The sequence below is a fragment of the Sorex araneus genome, chromosome 3, assembly GCF_027595985.1.
Source record: "Sorex araneus isolate mSorAra2 chromosome 3, mSorAra2.pri, whole genome shotgun sequence".
NCBI classification, from domain to species: domain Eukaryota; kingdom Metazoa; phylum Chordata; class Mammalia; order Eulipotyphla; family Soricidae; genus Sorex; species Sorex araneus.
The window spans coordinates 90,113,711-90,135,297 of NC_073304.1; the positions used below are offsets into that span (position 1 = coordinate 90,113,711).

Consider the following 21,587-nt stretch of genomic DNA (forward strand, 5'->3'; position numbering starts at 1 on the left):
AAAAGGTAAAGGGAGGGAGAGATCTCTTAGCACTTCAGATAGCCCTTTGACCCTGTCAGAAACTCCCACACACTCTCTGGAAAGAATTTGCTTTACCTCCTTCAGGCTGCTGAAGCCTGAGCGGGATACATCAGGGGTAGGCAAACTTTTCCTCTAAAGGAACAAATTCTTCATATTTGCTTAAACCATTCAGTTTTGTTATTGTTGCATGAAAGAAAACAGAGATAACACATAGATCAAAGAGAGTGGCTGGGTTCTTTCTGGAAATATTTTATTTGTAGACAGCAAAATTTAAAATTCACATAATTTTCATATCATGAAATATTTAATTTTAAAATGCTATTCAAAAAGGTAAAAACCATTCTGAACTTTTTGGATCATACAGTGTAGGCTGGGGGCCAGAGGTGGCTTCATGGCCCAGAAGTAGGGCACCCCTCACAGGCCTCTCGTCAATCACCACTTTTGCGGGGGCTTCTTTCCTTTTTGTCGCTGGGGACTGCAGGGATGTTAAACATGACAGGAGATAAAAAGTTTTTAAAATCTGACTTTGTTATCTGAAATTTTTTTCAGATTTCTTAAATATCTAAGAAAGCATTACAATCAATTTTCCAATGCTTTCCTTTTTTTAGAGATGTTTTAAGACCAACTAGTATTAATAAAAATTGAGGAACTCTACATTTTCATTTTTTAATAAAACACAGCAAACAATATTTAATAAATGTATAGGAAATTACATTTTGAAAATTGCAAATACAGTAAATATACTTTGAGCTTAAATTACAAGGACAAAATCCAACTACAGAATCTTTCTAAAATCAATTTTATGCAAAATATCTGGTTTCTGAAGGACCATATGGTAAAGTATATACAAGTTTTTAAACTGTGATATGGCTTACTTAATAAAATACATTTAGAGGAGTATATGCTTTCCAAATATACTCATTTAGGTGCAAAACTGACATACTGATACATTTGTTTTGTATTGCAGTTATTTCAGAATTGCACATAGAATATTGACAATCATAGATTTAACTGGGAAAGTTTTCATAAATGTTTTAAATCTTACCAGATATCAGGAAATACTTGTTGGTCCACACAACATGATTGGAAAGATAAATTAAGCCAGTTGTCAACAAGTGCACACACACAATACTGAAAATCTCCCCAATTTGCCTGCTCCTACCAATGTCACAAAAAGCATCTGACTGATGATCTGTCGGACAACTCTAAAGCCTTGTCTCATGGGCTTCACATGACAGACCTGTAGTTAAAGAGTTCGGATTTACCTTCCCTCAACACAGCATATCCTGAGGTGTCGTTATTCACTTGTGACTAATACCAACTGGCTCATTGCTATGCTCAGGCCAAAGATAAATTGAGCCAAACAAGCTAGTCAAATTCAGGAACACATTCTGTGACTTTTTAAAAAACTATAAAGTAACATCTATGATGAAACAGCCTAAAATCTTACTCTACAGGGGCTCAAATTCTGAGAAAACATTATAGTGAAGCAATATAAAGAAAATAAATTTAGTTGAGTTTCAGAACTATGCTTCTCAGGTAGTGACAGTGGTTGTTTGAGAAACTCAATCCAGTCTCATGGGCAAGGATCTTGAATCCTGGCTGCACAGGACAGTCTGTTTCCATTTATTATACTTATTCTATAAAGTTCTGTGTGTAAAGAATAAAACAGGAGTAACCAGCTATTAAAGATTTCTCCCTATCTAGAAACACATTTCTAAACCATATTATCTTTAAAAGATGATTTTCCCCACATTGAAACAAAAGGGAAGTTCACATATCTGATCTTGCTTGTGTCCATTTCTCAGAAGACTGCTAAAGAAAATACTCTATCAGGGATGGCATCTAGGTTCAAGATACAGAACCAGATCACTGAGACCCCAAAAGCAGGAAATCTGGTTTTAGAAAATGAAAATACAGCACCTTAAGTGAAGACGAAGTAGCAAAATAAGCAGCTTAATGATTTGGCAAGCAATACTCATGGGAACTCTAAGTTGTGAAAATCTGGGTTAACATTACACAAGGAATAATTAATGGAAAAAGTAGGAATTACAATTGCTTCGAGTTCTGCATTTCAAGGTTCTCTGAAATAAACTTCATGCAACTATATTCCCTTTATTGTCTACATAAGGCAACGTTATTATTAATGAAACCATAGGCATTTTTCCAAAATAAATAATCATCAAAAGGCTACAACTGGTGAGAGTTGTGAAAGAGATTTATAAACACAATACACACAGATTATTTGCAAATGTTTATTAAAATACATCCCACTGATTAACTGCCCAGTTCCCCCCCCTTTTTTTTTTGCATTGTGATCTGTTGTTCCAGTGTGATTTCTTTTCCCAGTGCAAAATAATGCTCTGTGTTTACACAAACACAGCCACTGCTTTCTCCAGGACACGGAGACTTCTTTCTTAGAGTTGGCTGGGCTCAGCAGGTGAAGGATAGACTCGAGGTTCTGTATCAGAGGGTGCAGTCTCTGGTTATAGATGCCAACGTCACATCCTTCTCTGTGGGTTTTGTCAAGTTACGAAAAGTTAAATCTGTTAATTCTTAAACCTCTTAAACCCAGTAACATACAAGTACAAAATCTGTAGTTCTTGAAAAAAAAAAAAAAGCACAGGACTCTTCAGCTGTACCTCATTCTTAGCAGAATACAAAATTCACAAATTTTGATTTTCAAAAATCCTCAGTGTTTCTGCTATGACAAAAGGATCCCTTTCTGTCCTCAAGTAGATTTTTTACTTTTATCACAAATTTTCAAGAAACAGATTAATATGAAAAGTCATATATACATAAATAAAAAGAAAGTTTATAAGAAATAAGTTCAGTAGACAGGAACCTCAACTGCAAATAATGGTAAAACTCATGAACATATAATGCATTTTTCTTGTTCTTACTAGGTAGCCAAAGTCTATGACAGCTCAGATATCTACTAAATGTCTCACTTTTACTTGCCTTTCATATTTAAGAATATTTTGATTAGAACAGTTTATATACTCCTGGTATTGCTGAAAACTTTAAATCTTTATTTAAATAGATTCAAAATTAAAATCCCATAAAATGAACTTTCAAATCAACAAAATTTTTATTTGGAATCATTAGCCCTTGTCAACTGTTAAACGATTTTTTTTTTAGTTAAATCCAGTTTTTATCTTAGGTTTACCTACAGTAAGTACTGATAGAATGTTTTTGCTGTTTTTTCTTTTATATTAAAAATCATCTTCGTGTCTATCTAGGATTTTAATTCAAAGCTTTTCTGTTAATCTGTCGTTAATCTATTCTGATTCTCTAAGTAGACAAGAATCAGCCATTCTTGGTATAAGAAATTGTATCTGTGGAAAACAGATTTAATATGGATAAAGAAAATCTCAAAACCAATAGCTGCAAAATGAAACATGAGTACTTACAGTTGCCTCTTTAACATAACAATTACCAATTAGGTTGCCTTTGGTTTGGAAATTTATGTTTAGCCTCAATGTCCTTCAAATGCTTAAAAATGCATACAAACCCACAGCCATCAAAAAGCCTTGAAACTTTTGTTTTCTCAGAGTAATAGTTTTCCCAGTTCCTTTGAGCATTTCTGCTACGGTACTACTGGAGAACTTCATAATTATAGCTTAGTGTTTTCTGGAGTTCATGGGGAATTTTTAACCCATTATCATTACAAAATTCTCTTTGGAGGAATATACATGTCTGAGGTGGCTATTCACAAACTGAATTTTAGCTCTCCAGACTTTTGCACAAATTAAACAGTCACACACAAATTAACTAGAATAGAGGCAGAAAGCAAGGTAGCAATCAAACTTTCTGAGCACTGTATAAGGCAGTTCTTCAAAGGACAGATCAATCAATGCTCACATTTTGCAGTTTCCAACTATACTTAAGACCGTGACCAGTAAAAGTGGTTTCAGGAAGACTAATTATGAAACTCCAAACCCCATCCTCATATTTTAAAAAAAATTATCTATACTTAAATTATAGCATTTTGAGACTAACTTCTGCCATTCAAAAAAACTGAAAATATTTCCTACATAATTTAGTGACAGTGATGATAATATATAAAGATTTGGTTCTGATAAGATTACAAATAACCAAAACCACAACTTTGAGATTTGAAAACCCTGTAACATCTGGAAAAGTTATATAGTATAGCTATAACATTAAGACTTATTTCTGAAATGAAACGTTTCTGAAACCCGAAGGAATACATGCTTATTCCAGACTCTGGGTAATTACCATTAGTTTTTGAAATCTGAAATCTGTTGAGAAATTTTGTAAAAAGAGAGCTGGGTGTCAAAGTCCAGAAGTTGGGTGTCAAGATTACATAATAAAAATTTCAGTTTTCCAGCACTGGCTTAATACAAAATGGATTTTAAAAAGTAATTTGAATGCAAATACTGGTTTCTCTTTATGCTTCCTTTAAGACATATACTCTGTCAAAATGAAGTTATGTATGGTCTTGGATTGTCTTCTTTGAGGTATCTGTAGCATCACATATCATTCTGTAAACATTATTTTGGAAACATCTTCAACTGACAATCATGATGAAGTCTTATTTTACTGAAACTAGCATGGTCAGGTTGGAGTGACTTTTGAGAGACTAGTGCTTACATGGATACAGCTGTCAGGAATTCCATCTTCTCATTTAGGTTTGCATTTATTGCTCTCAATGACTGCAGGATATACAAGGCAGTAGTCCCCCAAACATAGAATTACGGACAGGAATTCTGACAGTTTGCACAAATTCTGTCCACTTCTTGCCTGTAACTCTGAAGCTGAATAGTACATTTATACATGCCAAATGTGTTCAATAATAAATGCTTGGCTTTGAACTGTACTTCCTCCCACTTAGGTGAACTTCCAGGAACTGCAATGTCAAGAAAATACCATTATTATTCATTTTACTGAGTTACACATTGATAAGTAAAATATAGGGAAAAAACCCACCTACATACTAATATATCATGTACATATTTTATTAGTCTGATTCCAACCCCTTGAGACTACTCTATTAGAGAAGTATATCTATTTACAAAATCACAATAACTTCTCATTAAATCCAATCTCCCCCATCTACTCCCAGGCAGAGAATGAATACTAAATATCAATTACAAATCTTTCATTTAAAAATTAAAAAAATAAATCACATGTATTATTTTGATAAAAAGTAAAAGCATCAATTTGAAATGACTTAGCTTTTATGTAGGAAAAAAAAGCATGGTAATGGTACTTAATGCCTTTAACCTGAAGACAAATACTTTATTTACTTATTTACTAAAAATTATTTAAAAGATGTGAGAGGAAAGGGAGAGATACATATTCAAGAGAGAACACAGTCTTAAGCAAGCAAAGAAACATAGAGACAAACAAGATATGTGTATGCGTTCAAGGGAGAACAAGGGCTTGAAAAAGCAAATCCCAAAATAAAAGTTTAATATCTGATTTCACAAAGCGTACAAATGACTGCTTTGCTATCACTACTGATGCAACTCCCCATTTGAAAAATCTCATCTCTTTTTAAAAAAATATTTCCAACAATAATCCTACTAAATTATAGGAACAGATGTTTAGTTCCAAAGATAGAAGTCAACCAACCCCAGTATTTACTGTCAGTGACATACTTAGCTGTAGGTGTACTATGGCAGTAGGTTTTCCTGAAGTGAGAGACCAGATATTTAAGTCTTCCACTGAATATACGTCTTCGATTTTCATCAAGCTTTCTTTGATATAGTCTATATTCAAGTGGCTTGGTACACCTATAGTTCAGAATATGTAATTTATAAGTAAAGATTATTTGGGGGAAAAAAGTAATACATACTAATAGAACATTTTCTTCAAAGAAACTGGTTTTACCAATTTCAGCTTAATCAAACATTTAAAAATAAATAAATACTTGTGCTGGGTATGTAAGTCAGTAGTTATAGTCTTACACGGTTAAGACCATGGACTTGATTGCCAGTACCAACCCTCCACAAAAAGAAAGAATAAATTAAAAAATATGTGTAATTCAGGTCAACAAACATACACAATAGGATATTGATGCTAATAAACACTTAAAAATATCCATTCTCACTAAAAAGAAACGTCAAACCAGAATGTTTCATTTACTAAATAAGGCTAGAATAGACAAAGAAAGAAAAAATAAACATCAGATATTGATAAAACTGCTGACATCTTATATACTTAGGTATATTATCAGTAAATTGGGGATGCTGAAAATGCAACATTAAAAGTATATGCCCATGGGTCAGAGAAATAGCTTGAAGAGCTGAGCACATGCTTTATATGCAAGAGGCCTGGATCCAATACACACAGACATTCAAAGATACAATAAATTACCAAGTTATATGGGAATTATAATGAATAAACCACTAAACATAATTACACTAACCAGAGTGGCATCCTTGTCTTAGTTCCAATTTATTAGCAACCTGACCTCAATCAAGTTATGTTATCCCACTAAACCTCAGCTCTCTAATTATAGTAAATGGGGATTACAGTCAGCCTTCTCTAGTTTTTTAGTTATTATATGTACTAAATGGGTAATGAGAGAGTTTATTCATTTTGCATATTATATACATGTAAGATGGTGTTACTACCTAAAAAGATCAGTAAAAGAAAAGACAAGGCTCCTATCTTAGGAGGTCCTCTCACCCCCAGCCTGATTTAGGGAAGGTATAAACCCACAATGAGGGGCTGGAGTGTTAGCACAGCGGGCAAAGCGTTTGCCTTGCTCGAGGCTGACCCGGGTTTGATTCCCAGCAACCCATATGGTCCCTTGAGCACTGCCAGGAGTAATTCCTAAGTGAATGAGCCAGGAGTAACCCCTGTGCATCGCTGGGTGTGACCCAAAAGGGAAAATAAAACCCACAATGAATAAGACCGTACCTTCTAGTATTATAACCACGGTGTCCCATATGATGCGAAATGTTGTAAAAGCCACAAGTAACGAAAATACATAGGTACAGATGGGATCAGCAATCTTGTACTCTGGCTGAAAGGTGACAGATCAAAAGTGTGTAATTAAATACAGACAGATATAAGGCGTACTGTAAAGCAAAGCAAGGCATACTTTGTTTCCTGTTCTTTAGCTTTCTTTCACAGACTGAAAAACACTTTTAAAATCTGGATATTACAACTGAGAAATGTTACTTTTTCCTAGACTATTTAACATGTTTAACACAGACCACTGGTGATTCACACTTGAATGTGGTTTACTTAGAAACTGCAGCTCCTGGCGGGGGTGGGGGGAAGGTATACTGTGATTCTTGGTGGTGGAATATGTGTACTGGTGAAGGGATGGGTGTTTGAGCATTGTATAACTGAGACTTAAACCTGGAAGCTTTGTAACTTTCCACATGGTGAGTCAATAAAAGAATAAATTTAAAAAAAGAAAAGAAACTGCAGCTCCTAGCATCAACAAGTTAACTGGTTTTCCTTATGGGTCCTAGTTTCAGAAGTTTAATTTTTTGTTCTAATGTTTCCTTTGTGGTATCTCTGAATCTCTTAGCCAGAGATGAACTACGAAATAGAACTAGAAGGAGTTTTAGCTAGCATCTCCTGATGGAAATGCCACATATGGAAGAAAAGGGAACTCAAGTTTAGAAAGGAAGAATTTGGTCAATGTCAAAGTATTAATGGTAGAGCTCAGACAGAAATCTAGATCTCTCAAGATTTTCAGCCCAGTAACAAAGCTTAAAAATGAGTTTTTGGGGCTGGAGTGATAACACAATGGTTAAGGCATTTGCCTTGCACACGGCCGATCCGGGTTCAATTCCCAGCATCCTATGGTCCCCCAGCACCACCAGGAGTAATTCCTGGGTGCAGAGCCAGGAGTAACCCCTGTGCATCGCTGGGTGTGAACCAAAAAGTTCCTCCTGCAAAATTTTTTTTTTAAAAAAGTGAGTTTTCCAGCAAAAGGTACTTTTTACACCAACTAGAGGTAAGCAGCCCTATGACATACTATTGTATGCAGGGCTAACAAAAAAGCTATATTGGTTGTATGGGTTGTTCAATTTTCTTTTATAGAATGCAAAATTACTAGGACTGGCTTTGGGGTTCAGTTTTGAGACAATCATCTTTACACATATTAATTTATCTAATGTAGCATATATTCATGTTGATATTTCAGAATACCTTAAACTGAAATGCTATAATGAAATGTCACTTCTTTTTATGTTTGTTTTTTGGGCCACACCTGACAAAGCACAGGGCATATTCCTGAGTCTGTGCTTAGGGATCATTCCTGGGGGTGCCGGGGGAGCAATATTTGATGCCAGGAAATTGAACGTGGGTCAGTGGTGTGCAAGGTAAGCATTTCACCTGTTGTACTATCCCTCTGGCTCAGAAGTAGTATTTCTACTAAAAAAAAAAAGGTTCTAATTTTGAAATTAAGTATGTTTTAAAATAGAAAAATTTATAATTATATTACCTTGAATCGTATAATGTAGGCAGCTATTAGCACACCAACACTCTGTACCAAATCCCCCAAGGCATGTACAAATGCAGCTCTCACTGCTAGGCTATCCTGACTGTGTCCACACCTAGAACTTATGGCAGAAGAACTTGAAGGCAAGGAGTGGGAATGGGCATGATGGTGACCAGACTGTTTCAACAGAAACCCCATTCTGTTAAGAATAAAAGGAAAAATTATTATCATTATTCCCAAAGCTACGTACATAAAACTATTTGTTACTTGTCAGGTACAAATGAGATAAAACACAGAACTCATTCATTTGATAAATACTTAAGCACATATAGTATTATCAAGTACTGTTCTAGGTACTACTGGGATGAAAATAGTAAGACAGACATGTCCGACTCCCAAGGAGCTTATGTATCTAGTAGGAAAGGCAGAGACATGAATAAATATAATCATAATGTATTTCCAAGCAATATAAACACTTCAAAGAAAATAAGGCACTGCAATGGCTAGTGATGGAGAGAATGATCAGACAAAGTCTCTTAGATCTCATGTGAACTGAGACTTAATGGAGTTCGGCAGCAAGTGGTAGAATAGTTTTAGACCAAAGGAACAGCAGGAATGAAAATGGGCTCCATATGTATGAAGTCAGTCAGGGACTAGGAAGAGAGCTCAAAGGAAGTGCATGCTTTGATGCAGGAACCTTGAGTTTGAGCGCCAGCATCACACTGTTCCTTTAGCCACTGCTGGATGTGGATCAAAAAACCAAAAACAAAACAAAAAACCAAGTCAGTCATTCTGGATAAAATAAAGTGAGCAAGAGAACTAGGATATGAGTAAAGAAGGCTGCAAATCCATTTTAAAAGTCTATATAGTAAGGACTTATATTTGTGGACTGTGGTTGGTGTGGCCGTAACCATGGTCCTCAGGGGTTATTCCTGGTTCTACGTTCAGGAGTGAACTCTGGCAGTGCTTGGGTGGACCATATGTGGTGCCTGGGATGCCAACTGGGTTGACTGCACGCAAGGCAAGTGACTTACCTACAGTACTAATTCTTCAGCCCAAACACTTGTGGTGTTTTTGGTTTTTTTTTTTTTTTTTGCTAAGTACAAATGGGAGCCATTATGGCACAAATGGGAAACTCAGGGGGCTATATACCATCTCTGGTTCACTGACACTTTTGTAAATAAAATATTGGAAAACAGTCATACCATTTGCTTAGATACTGAATATGGTAGTGCTTTTCTGTAAGAGTTGCTAAGTTGCGAAAGACACCGTATGGCACTCATAGCCTCAAGTATGTATTACATGACCTACTTCACAAAGCTTGCTAATCAGTGGTGCAAATGATAGGTCTTAAAATTTTGATGCTTTTCTGGGAAAAAGGCTGGTGGTAAAATTGAAAAACAAAGTAACATAAAAATAATTTATTTTGTTTTTGGGCCACAGCTGGAGGTACTAAGGGGATCATATGCAGTTCTGGGGATTGAAACAAGGTAGGCTGCACGCAATGCAAATGCCTTACCTATTGTACTATCTCTATGAATCAATGAAAATATTTTTTAAAAAAGGTAAATTAAAAAAGAAAAACTTTGTCCTACTTTAATTCCTGATAGTCAAACTTCAGCACACCTGAGCAAAACAAATGAGTAATTTATTATTTAAAGTGTTTTATTAAGTTATGAGAAAAATAATGTAATATACATTAAAAATAATCTATATATTACTGAATATGTTTAATATCTGTTACTTGAGAATATTAAAATGAACAAAAATAGAGTGTACAATACTATAATAAATGCCATTATAAATTTTTCCAAGTTTAATAGATGGAAAACAGCAAGACTGAATCAATGTAATCTGTGGACTCTAAATAATAATTTATGCAATGCAGGTTCAACAACTGTTCAACATCCCACTCTGGGGTAAGATGTTAATGAGGAAGGGTATACATGTATGGGGACTGTGACTATATGGAAAATCTCTATTTTCTCTTCAATTCTGCTATAAATTTAAAATATTCTTTTTTTCCTTTGTTGCCTCCAGTTACTTTTTCTTTTTTCTTTCTTAACTAAAATTTTTTTTTAATGAATCGCAGTGAAGTAGTTATAGACTTACAAACTTTCATGCTTAAATTTAAAATATTCTTAAAAATATATTACATATTCTTAAGGAATTTATAAAATAAAACAACAATAGAACTTACATTATGTTAACTGCAACTCCAATAGCTGCAGTAATGAGCATTATATCTCCATTTATTTCATATTGCATATGAATAGTTCTTTGGACAGCTTCATACAGGAGGAATCCCATAAGTATATACACCAACAGCACACTAATCATGGCTGACAAAACCTCTGGAGGAAGAATTAAAAAGAAAAAAGAAAAAAAACATTTGTAGCATGATTTTACACTTTAGACTAATATTGTATAATCTTTGTCTTTCCCCTAAGGAAATAAAAACACATTAAATTTTGTCAGGTTACTTTTTGGCAATTTACATGTAGAAAAAATTAGGGAACATACCAGTGGTTCCTGGAACCACCTGTGGGGGGCCATGTGAACTCAGGATAGAACTCAGGAACCTGCACATAGTAGGCATGTGCTCTAACACCTGAGCTATCTCACCACCCTATTTTTCTTATCTTAAAAGTGATTAGTAGTTTGATGTGACTTTCCCACTAATTCTCTAACACTCCTTGGCCTCCTCTCTGCATGTCTGAAATTATATTTATAAACCACAGACAAAAGACAAAAATATTTTAACATGACTGTGGACTAACTTCCTAATCCAAAAGTACCTAAATATCAGTAATGAAAATCAATAAGAAAAATGAGTAAAGGACACAAATATAATATGCAGAAAGTGGATAAAAATACTCAATTTCTCAAAAACAATCATAATATAAGAAATTCAAATAAGGGAAAGACTTCTTTTTGTTTCTTACTAAGTTGACAAAGAATTAAAAATTTGATAATAACCAGAGTTTTAACAAGGATACAACACTAGTGCAAGGACTAAATGGAAAAACCTTTCAGAAGAGTGATGAGTAATACTAATCAAGAATTTAAACGTATGTATTCCTTAGTTCTAGGAATCTAGCCTGTAGAAATAATCCATATATATGCAAAGATATTCTACAAAGCTATGTCTCCAATTTTAACCAGTATTGACTGGAGAAAGGCTGATGTTCATGCTTTGCAAGCAGGAGGCCTGGGTTTGACACTAGGCACTGCCTGGTTCCCAGAACACGAGTACCACTTGGGTGGCACGAAAACATCAAAAAATATGAAGAAAATATCTCTAATTTTGGTTTTTGGGCTATTCCTGCCATTACTTATGGCCTTCTGCATACAATGAATGCACTCAGCCCATTGAGATTATTTCTCTGGCCCTGGAAAAGATATCTTAAATGTCCAATGACAAGGAACCTAATAGATGAAGTATGATATATGTAAATTAGGGGATACCACACAACTTTAAATTCATAAGACAGAGAAAAAGCATTAAATCTGGAACTGGGACTAGAAGCTGAGTAAATTTATTTTTACTTGTTGTTGCAGAAATGTTGAGTCATAAGAGCATACCAGACCCACCACCAAAGTACTGACTTCTTCTACCACAGAACACTGGAACCCCCCTCTCTGGTAATCTCGATTCTGTGTTCTGAATCCAAGAATTTGTTTTTGTTTTGTTTGGCTTTGATTATTCCCTTGCTCTGTTCTTTGATGTACCACATATGAGAGAGAATATCCTCAGTTTGCTTTTCTTCTTCTGATTCACTTCACTTAGATGGCACTCTCCAGTTCTACCCATAGTAGCAAAAGGCAAGATTTTATCTCTCCTTGTTACCAAGTAATATTCATTGTGTGTGTGTGTGTGTATAAAATTGGCCTTCTTTATCATCTCACACCTATGAGAATGGCCTATATAAAAAATTCCAGAAGCAACAAGTGTTTCAGGGGTGTGGAGAAAAAAGAACCATTATGTAGAAATGTCATTTAGTCCTGACTCTTTAGAAAATAGTGAAGATGGCCAGACAGATAGCTCGACTGGCTGTCTGTGTTCAGACTTTGTATGCAGAAGGCCAGGGTATGATTCCCAGAACCAACTGGCTTCCCAAGCTGGGGAGGGAGGGAGGGAAGGAGGGAGGGAAAGAGGAAGGAGGGAAGAGGGAGAGAGGGGGATAGAGGGAGGGGGGAGGGAGGGAGAGAGAGAGAGAGAGAGAGAGAGAGAGAGAGAGAGAGAGAGAGAGAGAGAGAGAGAGAAAGAGAGAATGTGTGTGTATCCAAGTGCCTAGCCACAGATGAGTGGATAAAGAAAACCTGTTACTATAGTAGTTCTAATTTATCTGACTACTTTATTCACAAATAATTAAATCACTCCAGCTAGTTAAAACTGTAGCACTAGAGGAGGAAGAAAATATGGAGCTTAATGGCTGAATACATACTGTCCTGGCAAACAACATCTGGCACAGCATGGCCCCCTTTCTCCCTGCTTACAGTGTGGTACCCTGAGCACCAAGTACAGAGTAGCCCCTGAATACTGCTGAGTGTGGCCCACCCCAAAATGAAAACAGAAAGAGAAAATGTGTGCTTTTTGTTATATTACTTAGGCTCGTCTCATTCAGATGAATTATAAGCAAATATGTATGGTTAATGGGTTTTTTTTTGGCTTTTTTGGGTCACACCTGGCAATGCACAGGGGCCACTCCTGGCTCTGCACTCAGGAATTACGCCTGGCGGTGCTCAGGGGACCATATGGGATGCTGAGAATCGAACCTGGGTCGGCCGCGTGCAAGGCAAACGCCCTACCCGCTGTGCTATCTCTCCAGCCCCTGGTTAATGGTTTTTACATATAAAATATACGCCTGAGTTTCAATTTTGGTTTGGCTGGATGGACAAGAGAAAAAAATTAAATGAGGGAAAATGTAGATAATTACAAATTTTAATAGTGTAACAAATTATAAAGTTTATTTCATATTTTAATACATCAGCAAACTGCCAAAGCTACAGTCTCAACTTTCATGCAAAAAACACTTGAGTTCTTCCCTGATCTGATTATTCTTACCACAGTACTTTACTGTTTCTCTTTATAATATTATAATTTCTGATTTACTTACATGTTGCCTGTATCCCCACTTTTTACTATTATTCATTCAGCAAGTAACTAATGAACACCTTTTCAGAGAGTAGATCACAATGTTCTCGATCTATGTAAAGCACATTCAACTCATACAAAGTTGCTTTTTCAAGAGTGCTGCCTAGATGTACTGGTCTACAATAACTGTTAACTTTGCTAAGTCTCTGATGCCAATTTGGAGCTCCTATTGTGCTCCTACTGGGCTATCAGTATTGTGGACTTTGGAGGTTTGTATTTTTAAGGAAAAGACAACTTTCTATAGAAACTTAAGGTACAAAAGGGGACCAGTAAACTCTATTTTATCTCCTTTTAATGTAACATTTATCAGTGAAAAAATAATTATAGGCACACTTTATTAAATTTTGGTCTCACAGAGATTGCTTTTCTGTTTGTTTTGAAGCTTTCTGGCAAGTGCACTGAGCAAGTTTATTGGCACTGTTTCCCAGCAGCATGCTTACTTCATGTTTTTTTGTCCCATTTTGGTAACACTTCAGCTTTTCCATGATTATTTTCTCTGGTAGTGTGTTACAGGCATTTGATGTCACATCTGTAATTATTTGGGGGCACCACAAACCACATCCATACACAATGGCAAATCTAACTGAAAAAATGTGTTCTGACTGTTCCACTAAATCAATGGCTTCCCTGTCCTTCTCCTCCCTTTGTTCCTGCCTGTTCTCTGGGAAACAATATTATTGAAATCAGGCCAATTACAAACATTACAATGGCCTCTAAGTATTAATGTAAGAATGAATGTAAGAATCACACTTAAGAAATCTAGAAATCACTAATCTTAGTGAGAAAGAGATGTTGAAAGCCAAGACAGGCTGAAAGCCAAGACAGGCTGAGGAGTCAGTAAAGTTATGAATGCAAAAGAGGTTATTAAAGGAAATTAAAAGTGCTATTCTAGTGAACACAAGAATAAGAAGAAAAGGAAAAAGACTTAATGCTGATATTGAGAAAGCTTTATTAGTGGCTTGACAGATCAAATAAGTGATAAGCCTTAAGTAAGAGCCTAACTCAGGGCAAGGCCATAACTCTCTTTCAGTTCTATGAAAATTTAGAGAGGTGATGAAGCTTAAATAAAAAAGTCTAAAACTATGGAGCCACTTCCAAAATAAAAATATGAAGCAGCGAGTGCAAATTTAGAAGCTTCAGTAAATTATCCAGAAGTCCTAGTTAAGATTATTAATGAAGATGAATGTGTTTAACAACAGATTTTTGATATGACGAGACAACCATTTAGGATTTTAATAGTCAGAAATCAATGTCTGGCTTAAAGGCTTCAAAAAACAGACTGACTCTCTTGTTAGGAGCTAATATAGCTGGTGACTTAAGTTGAAATCAATGCATACTTTTTATTCTGAAGTTCCTAGGGCCCTTAAGAATTTAAAATGTACAAGATTAATGATGCCTTTTAATCCCTACTAACACAATAGCCATTTTTCAGCTCATGGATTAAGGAATATTTTGATTTTCAAGTCTTATTATTTAAGAAACATATGAAAGCTTTAACTGTCAAAGAAGTAGTGACTCCTCTGATCTGTGCAAAGTAAGTTGAAAACCTTTTGGAAAAGATTCACTATTCTAGATGTCAGTAAGAATGTTTGTGACTTGCAGGAAGAGGGTAAAATATCAACATAATAGGATTCCAACCCTTGTAATGACTTTGAGGAATTTAAGATCTCAGTGGAGAAACTAGCTGCACATTGTCATGAAATAGCAAGAGAATGATTATTAGAAGTAAAATTAGAAGAGCCTAAAGATGTAAAAGAATTTCTTTGAGTTTGTTCTCTGGTAGCACCCTACCTGTATGTGTGAGCTCAACTAAAGTATACGAACACCACAACCAAGTGTGTATGACCCCTAGTCATTGCAACAACAACAAAAGGGAAGGTAGTGGGAGTTGAGGGGAAGAAACTATGTAAGATATACAAAATTATATAAAATAAAATTTCTTCAAAATATAACAGAAAACCCCCATGATGCCACTTCAGTCTTAGATGTGTTTTAAAAGTACATGTTTTGAAAACTTTGTAACTTTTTTCACGGTGATTTAATAAAATAAAAATTAAAACTCCAAAAAATAAATACATAAAAGTACATGTTTTAAAATCACAAAAATTTAAGTTTTTAAAAACTCCAAGAAAATCAGTAAACAAGTGATTTTAAGCAGTCAGATTTTGTTTAGGAATCACCCATATGCAGCATGCAGTGACTTAATAAAATAAAAAACCCACTAAGGGCTTTCAGCTTCCTGTTCAACAACTGCTAAGGGTGGGGATACCAGGTAATTTCCTAACCTGATGATCTGGATAACTACTTGGAATATAGGCATTCAGGCACAACATCAGGTTTTACAATAGAAGATCTAGATTAGGAAGACTAAACTGCTGAGTTAAGATTAGGTTTAAAGGTGCCAGAGCAATAGTACAGCTGTAGGGCACTTGCTTGCCTTGCATGTGACCAACCAGTGTTTGATCCCAGGTGCCTCATATGGCCCCTGAAGTCTACCAGGAGTGATTCCTGAGTGCAGAGCCAGGAGTAAGCCCTGAACGCCCCTTCAAAGATGACAATAAAGAGTAACTAATTTATGAATTAGACAGAAGTATCACTGTCCCTATTAACACTAAACCCACAAAATGTTGGGGCTGAAGATAGTACAGTTGACCCTGGTCCAATCCTTGGCACAGCATATGATTCCCTGAGTACTGCACATGTGTAAACCTTCCACCCCCAAACAAACTACAAGATATTCATCCTGATTCTTTTCGATTTTGCTAAATCTACTTTACTGTTAACTTGATGATTTTAAACAAATTACAATCTGGTTTCATGGTGCTTAAGATAATTCAGGCAATTATTTTATAAACCTTTCAAGTAGGTAACACAATAGCACACCAAAAAAAGGATTATGTACCTTAAAATGTATAATTTAATTATTTTTTGGCTTGGGCCACTCCCAGCAGTATCAAGGAGAGAACCCGAGGTTAAGCATGTGCTCCTGTCCTTTAAGCTCTCTTCTGGTCCCCAGGTATGGCTTAACCTCTCAATAAAATATTAGTATTTCTTCAAAAGTGGAAAATTAAAATGTGTGTGCATTGTTAAAACTGATTTGCTTTTGTTGCAATTATTCTATTAATTCTATTTTAAAAAAAATTCTACTTGTTAAAATATGGTGATAGTTTATTCAACAGTTATGAATATAAGTATAGTGACCAATGCAATATAATGAATTTTGCAGTGGGTGGGGAATGGAATTTTGCAGCGGGGCTGAATTCTGCCTGGGCAAGTAAGAATCTGTAGACATACGGGGGTATCTTGCTGCCAGCAGGTCAACCTGTACTTGCAGGACGAGTGCATCAGCAGCCTGATGGTGCCTTCAGGCTTCCTGACACCCCAAAATTGTCACTGAGCCTTTGGCCGGACCCCAACAACTTGGGACCAAGTTTACCAAGAAATTAAATGGCCAAAAGTTAGGTATATGGGAGCCTTGTCCACAAACCACCTCCGGCTCAACTATATAAACTCATTTATTGGCCTTAACTCAGAGACCCATATATAAATCTCGAAAGAGACCAAAAGCTATAGTTAATCTCAGACCCACACATGGCTGAACACAGTGGGGTAAATTGGAAGGGGGCAGGTTGGCCTGTGTCTGCCCAAGAAGAGCCCCCAGCAGCCACTTGCTTCCACAATCTAAAATCCCCGCCACACCCCCAACCTGAGTCCACCATCTCAGAACGAACCTCACCAAGATATAATTTGCTGAAAATTCAGGTATGAAAATTGCGGGTTTTGTGACTGAAATCTCCAGGGCTTTCACGGAGTTGGGGTGGGCTACCTTCCCCCACTTCCCAATACACATGGAAGCACTGGCAGTCACCCCCCTGAACCAACTCCAGCGCCACCCTGTAAACTCTATTACTGGCCTTGCTTCAGAGACCCATAAACAAACCTTGAAAGAGATCAAAAGCCAGAGACACAGCAGCAAGTCCTGGAAGATACCACAGAGCCAGAGATCTCTCTGGGTCCCATACTGAGCCAATTTCATCAGGGCATCCCTGATGGGGGAGGTGCAGTCTCCCCGCCTACTCCAGATGGAATCCTGGCGAACAAGAGCTTCCACAAGCAAGGGCCAGGTTCCAGGATTAAATCTCCATGCTGTATGGTGGCAGAGGCGCCGGGCTGTCCCTCCCCGGCTCCCTGCCCGCTTGTTGGCCTGGCTGTTATTCCACATGTGCCTCTGGGTGCCATCTTAGTGTGCCAACAGCCCTGGTCCAGAGACACCCAACTGAATCCCAAAATGGATTAGTGCCCTACAGAAATGTCTCTGGAACCCAACCATTTACAATCTAGGATTCCAGAAGAGCGTGGCTGTGGCACCCAAGATATTCAAAATGAGCAATGGACAATAAATGATCTAGCATCTGCCCCTGGCAGGCAGGCTTGAATGATGGTGGAAAAATTCGAGCAAAACACAATGCCCAAAAGTAGAGAGAGAGTATTGGGGAAATTGCTTGCCATGGAGGCAGGGTGAGTACTGGGATGGGGGCGATATTCTGGGGACATGGTGGTAGAAAGTGTGCACTGGTGGAGGGATAGGTGTTCGATCATTGTATGGCTGAATCTCAAGCATCAAAGCTTTGTAACTGTATATCACGGTGGTTCAATTTAAAAGTAATATGGAGTTTTTGCCGAATTCAAACAGCTTAATCAATAGCTGAATAAACAGCAGTACTCCTACCTTTAAAAAAAAATAAAAGAATCTGTAGCCATGGAGCGAGAATTGGAGGGGTTAGGGGTGTCAATGGAAAAATTACTAAATTATTAAGAGGAAACATTTATGGGTAAAGAAGATTAGGTTGGGACCAGAGTGGGTAGGGCGTTTGCCTTGCACACAGCCAACCCAGGTTCCATTCCCGGCATCCCATATGGTCCCTGAGCACCACCAGGAGTAATTTCTGAGTGCAGATCCAGGATAACCACTGAGCATAGCATCGCTGGGTATGACCCAAAAAGCCAAAAATTAAAACATGAAAATTGATTTACTAGCCTAATAGGATTCTTGCTAAAGAGAGTCTATAGTCATGTAACCTGGGGGATAACACATCAGATACTGGTGGATCTGTTATATGGTTTAAGAAGATTCTTGCTAAAACTAGGTTTTTAAGGAAGTACTAGACTGACTTCAGATAAAGTTCTGGAGGCTGATGAAAAAGAAAAGGATTTTTTGTTAGCATTTGCAGAATTATGTTGACACAATAGTTCCAGTGAAAGTCAGTCATAGATATTAAAGTAATGTTTAAAATTTGGGCTATTGCAGCTTTGATTGGAGTACCTGAAATGAAAATAAGTTAATGCTCATTAACAAATTAAACCCATATAGTTGTGGCTGGTTCAGTCAACACAAGGCAAACTATTTTTCTGGTAACATTTTTAAGACAAAGAGGGAACAACATACCAAAGAGGGCTTTTATCACTTGCTCACTCCCACAGGTCCTTTTGAATCCCTCTCTCATATGCTTAGTAATATTTTATTGTCTTCACCTTGCAGAAAATCTTACCAGTACATTTTTTAATTTTCAGGGGTTGAAATTATACATCATTTATCTCTCTGTGCCTAGTTCAAATATATGGCACATGTTTTTGTTACTCTTTAAAGGAGTTGAATACACAGATAAAAATAGGGATCAACATTTACAGATTAATTATTACCATTTAATTTTATATACATGTAACATTTTAGTTCATTGGGTTCAATGTGCCCTGGAAGACATGTTTCTGAATATTTACCTACTTTTATTTGTTTTATTCATACAAGCTATCCAGAAGAACAATTTAAGTTAAAGGTTATAGTTCATTACAGTTTTAATGGAAAATTTTATAAACCTAAAATAACTCCCAATTACTTACCCAAGCGATGAAATCCAAAGGTGAATCTTTTGGTTGGTGATTTTGAAGAGAGCCACAAAGCAAGCAGGGTCAGTATGATGGCACTTAGGTCAGTTAACATATGAAGTGCATCTGTCATGATTGCTAGGCTGTTCGCAATGTACCCACCTTAAAGTAAGGATAAGAGGCAATAGGTTATTAAAAAAAACATAAGCAATTAAAAATAAAATTTGTAATATCCTATAAAACATGAGCATATAACTGTTTATTATAATTAAGGTAGTCTATTAATTAAGGTGTTCTATTACAATTCAAGGTATCATAAAATGTTATACAAAACATTAAATATATTTTTCCTGGTGATATATAGTACATTTCTATGAAAAGGTTCTCTGAGGAGTCAATCAATAACCTTAAAAAGAGAAAAAACACTAAATGGGGAACTAGCATATACTGAAAAGTTCTTTGAGCACTGCAGTTTTTAATTCAACCTACCAATTCTATTAATGTATTAGTAACTGCACTGTAGCACTGCACTGTCATCCTGTTCATCAATTTGCTCGAGCAGGCTCCAGTAACGTCTCCATTGTGAGACTTGTTACTGCTTTTGGCATATCGAATATGCCATGGGTAGCTTGCTAGGCTCTGCCGTGCAGGTGAGATACTCTCAGTAGCTTGTTGGGCTCTCTGAGAGGGACAGAGGAATCAAACCCAGGTCAGCCTGTGCAAGGCAAATGCCCTACCCGCTGTGCTATTGTTCCAGTCCTATTAGTAACTAAAATATTTAAATATTATAATAAAGTTTAAGAAAAGATAGATATATTCACTTTCTGGGGTGGGCTTAAAAAATTCATACAATTTACATTAGATCAAAAGATAAAAATTAACCAATTTTTAGGATATATAGAGAGCAATTTCTCCTAATAAGCAAAATGTAGTATTTATAGTATATATAATTTATACTATATATAATATAAAATTATGTTTATAATTATAAGAATATAATTTTATATTTTCTTTCATTAGTACATAAATTACATTAATATACATTTCATAAATGTGTGTGTATATGTGCATATATTTTTATGGGCAACAGATTTTTCCCAACACCATTTATTGAATAAACATTTAAGTACATAAGTACATACTCAGGTTTCATTCAAACTTTGTGTTTCAAAATCGCTCAGAGGATTAATAAAACTACAAAATGCTTGATTCAACTCCTAGAATTTTGGATACAGTAGCTATGAAAGGGACCCCAAAATTACACTCTATCATGTATCCAAATAATACTGAAGCTTCCAGTCTGGAAACCACACTTCAAGAATCACTGTTAAGGATATTGTGACATGTAACTGAAGTTAGCTGTGGATCCCCCTCACTCGGGATATTGTGCAGTCACAATCACCAGGAGAACCAGGGCTGGTGATCTCATAATTAGATCCATTCACTCCAGGGTTTATTTCTCAAAATATCATGTTTTTAAATGTTTCCCTGAAACCACTGTGATAAAATACAGCTTGGAGGTTAATAACACGGCTTTTTTTTTCATTTTTTAAAATTTTTGGGGGGTCACATCCAACGATGCTCAGGGGTTACTCCTGGCTCTGCACTCAGGAATTACTCCTGGCGGTGCTTGGGGGACCATATGGTTTGCTGGGAATCAAACCTGGGTCTGCCGCATGCAAGGCAAACGCACTACTCGCTGTGCTATCGCTCCAGCCCCAAAAATGGAGTTTTGGAATCTCAGAAACTCAGATTACATTATTTAAAATTTTTGAGTCTCAGTGTACTCAATCAATAAAGGTATCTAAGTGCTGTACTATAAAATAGAACTTTGTGAGATGATGAAAATATTTCTAAGCAGAGAGGTGGTAACTTGCCTTGCACACAGCTGACCTGGGTTCAATCCCTGGTCTCCTATGAACACTGTCAGGAATGATTTCTGAGCACAGAACCAGGAGTAAGCCCGAGCACTGTTAGATATGACCCCAAAACAAAAACAACAACAACAAAAGAAAACATTTTATCTGCACGCCAGTAATGACTGCCACTACTTACATGTGGCTTCTGAATGTTTGAAATATGGCAAGTGCA

General features: G+C 36.4%; 1 protein-coding gene across 2 annotated transcripts in view; it reads right to left on the reverse strand.

Annotated features, from left to right (window-relative positions):
• Window positions 1-673: 673 nt before the first annotated feature.
• SLC30A4 (solute carrier family 30 member 4) overlaps window positions 674-21,587 on the reverse strand; it is a 29,109-nt gene continuing 8,195 nt past the window's right edge. The window contains exons 2-8 of one of the 2 annotated variants that reach the window (XR_008629300.1): window positions 19,512-19,658; window positions 10,656-10,809; window positions 8,459-8,654; window positions 6,916-7,021; window positions 5,649-5,783; window positions 4,639-4,894; window positions 674-2,534 (exon numbers count right to left, since the gene is read on the reverse strand). Coding sequence is in view for 1 of the 2 variants with exons in the window: in XM_055132500.1 (XP_054988475.1) it covers window positions 4,740-4,894; window positions 5,649-5,783; window positions 6,916-7,021; window positions 8,459-8,654; window positions 10,656-10,809; window positions 19,512-19,658 (893 nt within the window). In the remaining variant the exon portion in view is untranslated. Of the gene's footprint in view, window positions 4,895-5,648; window positions 5,784-6,915; window positions 7,022-8,458; window positions 8,655-10,655; window positions 10,810-19,511; window positions 19,659-21,587 lie in introns of both variants that reach the window. The other variant, XM_055132500.1, reaches the window with a different exon arrangement.